Source organism: Pinus tabuliformis, chromosome 6 (assembly GCF_031772625.1).
Source record: "Pinus tabuliformis cultivar Carrire ecotype Pingquan chromosome 6, CPIR1, whole genome shotgun sequence".
In the NCBI taxonomy this organism is placed as follows: domain Eukaryota; kingdom Viridiplantae; phylum Streptophyta; class Pinopsida; order Pinales; family Pinaceae; genus Pinus; species Pinus tabuliformis.
This window is the reverse complement of record NC_142292.1, coordinates 1,883,129,701-1,883,134,471: the sequence shown is the minus strand read 5'-3', so window position 1 is coordinate 1,883,134,471 and position 4,771 is coordinate 1,883,129,701. Positions and strand designations below refer to the sequence as shown.

Here is a 4,771-nt window from a genome sequence, read left to right as displayed (position 1 = left end):
ATGTAATAATAATTTTAATTATGGATATTTTTTTATGTGTTAATAAACTTTGTTATAATATCAGGGGTTGATATCATGAATTATCAATATCACATGTTCATAAAATCATAACTTATTTTATAATCAAAATATTATATATATATATATATATATATATATATATATATATATATATATATATATATAATTTTAAGTTAATTTTATAATAGTTTCTTTGGTTAAATTGGAAGAAAAACATAACTGCTTTTAATTTTAGTTCTAAATACTAAAATTATTGTGAGATTAAAATTTAAATATATTATATATTTTACATAAAATTAATATTAATTAGTTTTTTTTAAATAATTTTTTAATGTAAAATGTTAAACATTTTCTTTTAATAAATTATTTAAACATTATAAACAATAATTAACTACAATCCATAATTATAAATTTATAACATACCTTATAAATAACTCGAAATATAATATTTATAAATTAATTTCATTATAAAAATAATTAATACTTAAAAAAATCAAAGCTACATCTAAATAACTCGAAATATAATATTTATAAATTAATTTCATTATAAAAATAATTAATACTTAAAAAAATCAAAACTACATCTAAATGCTATATTAAAGAAAACAATACATCTAAATGTGATATTGAAAAAAAAAAACTAAGATATTGAAAATCCGATAGTGTAAAAGACTGAGAACATTCTACTATGTGATTGAAGAGTTAACCACTCTCATGATACTCCTTGCATATGCTGTGTAAACATTAATTTTAAAACATAAAATGAAAAAACAAAACCATGTAAGGTTAACTAACTATGCTATTTTTTTTTAATATTCATAAAATTTAATAAATAATTAATGAAAAAAATATTATCTTTTCAGGTAAAAAATGATTAAGATATGAAATAATGTTATTTTAAAATTTTTAATCTATACAATAATGATTCAATTTACTGCTCAAGAGATTAAAAATAATTAAAATAAAAAATATATCGAACTACATCCCTTTGTAGTTAGGGAGTCTCTTCCAAAACACATCTGAAATTTTATATGAACGTAACATATGAAAACCATTTGACATTGCACCTGCAGGAACAATAACAATTGAGCCATGGGAAATCTCTACAAAGCACAGTAGTTGAATCTGTACAATACAACCTTATTAACAAAGCTGGTTTTCCAATCAAAACACATCAGAAGCACTACCCCTCTCCTGGCTACACCTTTTGAGAAAATCAGATGCATAAAAATAGTAATAACCCGGTTAACACACCAACAACTTTGCCTCGGTTGAAGGAAATCGAGGTGGCAGCGCTCTTTGGAACAGGCGATCGGGTAGCAGGTGAGTGAATATCGGGACTAGGAGCAATTGCACCGGTGAAAGGAGTACCAGAGACAGGCGTGGTAGTTGAGTGAGGGGCCGGGGCTGGTGAACCACTAGGAGCACCGGCGGGAGCTGCGGCTGGTGATCCACCATTGGCGGCGGCGGCCTTAACGTTAACGGCAAGTTTCATACCCCCGGCGCAATGGCCGGGCGTTCCGCATATGAAGTACATGTTGCCGGGCTTCGAAAGCGTGATCTGCGTGTTGCCGTTGCTGAAGGATTGCAGAGCGTTGCTCGTTTGGCAGGAATCGTAGTCCGACTTGCTCACCTCCATCACGCTATGCAGCGACGAGTACGTGAAAACTGTAAAATACGTTTAATGTTAAACAAATCAATTAATCACACTCTTATACAAATTACAATGATTAGTGTAGCACATGTTTGTTTTTTGGGGTTGGTAACTACAATTGAATTACACATGTTTGTTTTTTCTGGGATTGGTTACTAGGTTTAAATTAGGCCGAGGTCATGGTCATACTCAAACACTGCATTTGTAGAATGTTATTTGTGTGGTACAACTTCACACAAATATTATCCAATGAATGCAGTATATGTAGAGATTAATTTTAGTTTTGTGTCTTTGCTGTTTCGGAGGGCTCTTATCTTTCTGTATTGTATCTTTAAGTTTTTGTTGCTTCAGGTCTCCGACTGATATCATGCTGAATGTACAAGGGATCTTCTTATGAGATCCATCAGAACATCTTGTATATATTGCCTCAATATAATATAGTGCTTTTTTTTTTTTCTGAAAAAAAAAGATACAACTTAGACGTTTTGAGATAGTTTCACATTTCATGAAATCCTCAACTCTTACCCAAAAATTTCTCTAAATATTTAATTGGGTTAAAATAAAATTTAATAAAAAAATAAATTATATTAAAATATTTTTTATGTTAATATTATCTTTTATAATTTTTGTTGGGTTATTAAGATAAAATTAATTTGGTCAAGGTATATATGGTTTTTAAGCCCAAATCTATGGTATTGACCCATGGTATTCATGTAGAATATAGCTTATTTAAAAAGATATTAAAGTAACCTAAATCTATTTGAACATTGTATCTACCAAGTGCCATAATAAAGATGTTGTAATGTTTAACATTTTCACTCATCAAAATAATAAAAACTAAATTAAATTAAAACAATAAAATAAAAAACATTAAGTTCTCCACACTATTATTTGTTCCATGGTTTTCTTGTGAGTCTATTGTTTATTCCGTGGTATTCTTAACTCATGGTATTTTTATTTAATGTGGGGTGTATTTAAAGGCTAATAATTAAACAAGCCAAGATTCATGGAATCCATGGAATCTACCAAGTATAAAAGACATAAAATCTCTTTTCACTCTAAATAAAGATTTTACCAAAATTTGATTACTTTTGGTGCTTAGTAGATCCGGAATTAAAATAAATCTACACTGATTGCATGTCAAGAGTTTGATTCATCTTAACACTTGATAGATCTAGAATTAAAATAGTTCTAACCTGATAATAAACTTATTTAATGATAGTAAACTATGAATCTAGACTAATTACATAACCAGAGTTTAATGGATCTTAACACTTAATAAATGTAGAATTAAAATAGATCTGACTAGATAATAAACTTATTTAATAACGGTAAACCACCGATATTAACTATAACAACGTAATGATTGAATTACTTACGGAGTTTGTCACCGACTGTGAATGATTTGCCCTGCAGCCAAGTACTGTAATCAGTGCTGGAGTCCCATCCCGCAGTGCTTCCAACGATGTACTGCGTCGCCCCACAGGGCATAACCAGAGCTATAGCCATGGCAAATGAAAGAACAACTATTGCTGCTACGCCCATGTCGTCTTCTTCTCGTGAAAACTTCGGCAGAATTAATTCACTAACAATCCTGCAATCGAATCTTGTGAGAAGCAAATAACTTCGAACTCTTTCTTCGGAAACTAGCGGCGGGAGTTATATATATATATATATATATATATAGCAGAGGACGTTATACTTTTATTATTTTGAGGCCCAGCTGAACCAAGCAGAAAGACTGCCATCGCCTGTATTATTATTCTATGCCAGGCTGTACATCAACATCAGATATTATTCCTCTTATTCTACTGTGTAATTATTTGGGTGGTTTGGTATGGACAGTTGTTCCCTGTTCACACAGAGATTTGGTCACCTAATATTTTTAAAAATTCGATCTTCGAACTTGAATTTCCCATACTTTTGTCATTTAGGTGTAACCACATATTCTATTTCTATGTTAAGACGCGACTGGTAGCTATAACAACTCAAACCATAACCAGAACTAATAATTCATATGTCCCTTGAAGCGAACCACTTTTGACTTTTTTAATCAGCGTAGAGGATGAGTGAACGTGAAGGAAGCTATGAGAGTGATTAGTTAATATGAAAGTAATTAGTGTAAACTAGATTTTGTAAGAAAGCACTGTATAACTTAGCTTCGTAAGGGTAGCACAGGTGGTATGGTGTGCACTTAAATTTTTCATGTATATTATAATTTCATGATGGGTGATTAGGTACTTACTGTGAGTGGGTAAACTTGTATATAAGAGGCCTACAATGGGGTTTAATCAATTTGATAATAATGGTTAACAAAACAGCGTAGATTAAAATTTTGAGTTATGTATAGTTAATTTTATGATTTGGATAAATTTGTATACGAGATATTTTTTTTAGCTTGAGTTTAATTAGATTGATAATAGTGCTTAATAAATGATTGTAGACTTTAAATTTGAGTTATGTATATGTATTGTTGTTATATTGAAATCTATATTATTAAATAAAGCTAACGTGTAAGCTATTTTAATATATAGAAAATAATATATTATCTAGAATTAAATAATCACGATATTTACATATTAATTTTTATTTTTTTTCATCTTTTTTGATATTTGAGAAATCAAAATTCAAAACAAATATAAATCTAATTAATTAAATTTGAGTTTATTAAACTAAAAAAATATAAATTTCATGATTTTTTATTATTTTATTACCTACATGATCTATTAGTATAATTTTATTTTCTTAGGAATTTATTAATTTTATTAAATCATTTATTGATTATATTAAATTATTTAAAAACTAGTTACATTTTTTTTTTGAGTTAAAATGAATATAATTTGGGGAATGTTATACAACTCTGATGTGTCAAGATCTTCTCTCTGTAGCTTTGAATTTTTTGACATTCTTCACAATGGAACGTAATCTATTGTCTTGGTATTGTCTCTCGCCCTACTCCTGAAGGATCAATGGCTTCCTCATCTAGAGGAGTGGGCATAGCCCCATCCTACCGCAATGTAGTTACGAGGGACACAAAATCAAGGAAGAAGACTGCAGCTACAACACTTCATCAATCCTTCCCCAGAAAATCATCAC

At 29.6% G+C, this 4,771-nt stretch overlaps 1 protein-coding gene across 1 annotated transcript; it reads right to left on the bottom strand.

Annotated features, from left to right (window-relative positions):
• Window positions 1-951: 951 nt before the first annotated feature.
• On the bottom strand, window positions 952-3,405 carry LOC149266694 (blue copper protein-like). Its single transcript, XM_089397224.1, has 2 exons — window positions 3,055-3,405; window positions 952-1,689 (listed from the first exon to the last, which is right to left on the bottom strand). The coding sequence occupies exons 1-2, from the start codon at window positions 3,218-3,220 to the stop codon at window positions 1,238-1,240; spliced, it is 618 nt and encodes a 205-aa protein (XP_089253350.1). The 5' UTR covers window positions 3,221-3,405; the 3' UTR covers window positions 952-1,237.
• Between the last annotated feature and the right edge of the window lie 1,366 nt (window positions 3,406-4,771).

Coding starts and splice junctions, on each gene's coding strand:
- LOC149266694 (XM_089397224.1), bottom strand. CDS start 3,220: ATGGGCGTAGCAGCAATAGTTGTTCTTTCATTTGCCATGGCTATAGCT. Junction 1,690..3,054: donor CACAGTCGGTGACAAACTCC/GTAAGTAATTCA, acceptor CGTATTTTACAG/TTTTCACGTACTCGTCGCTG.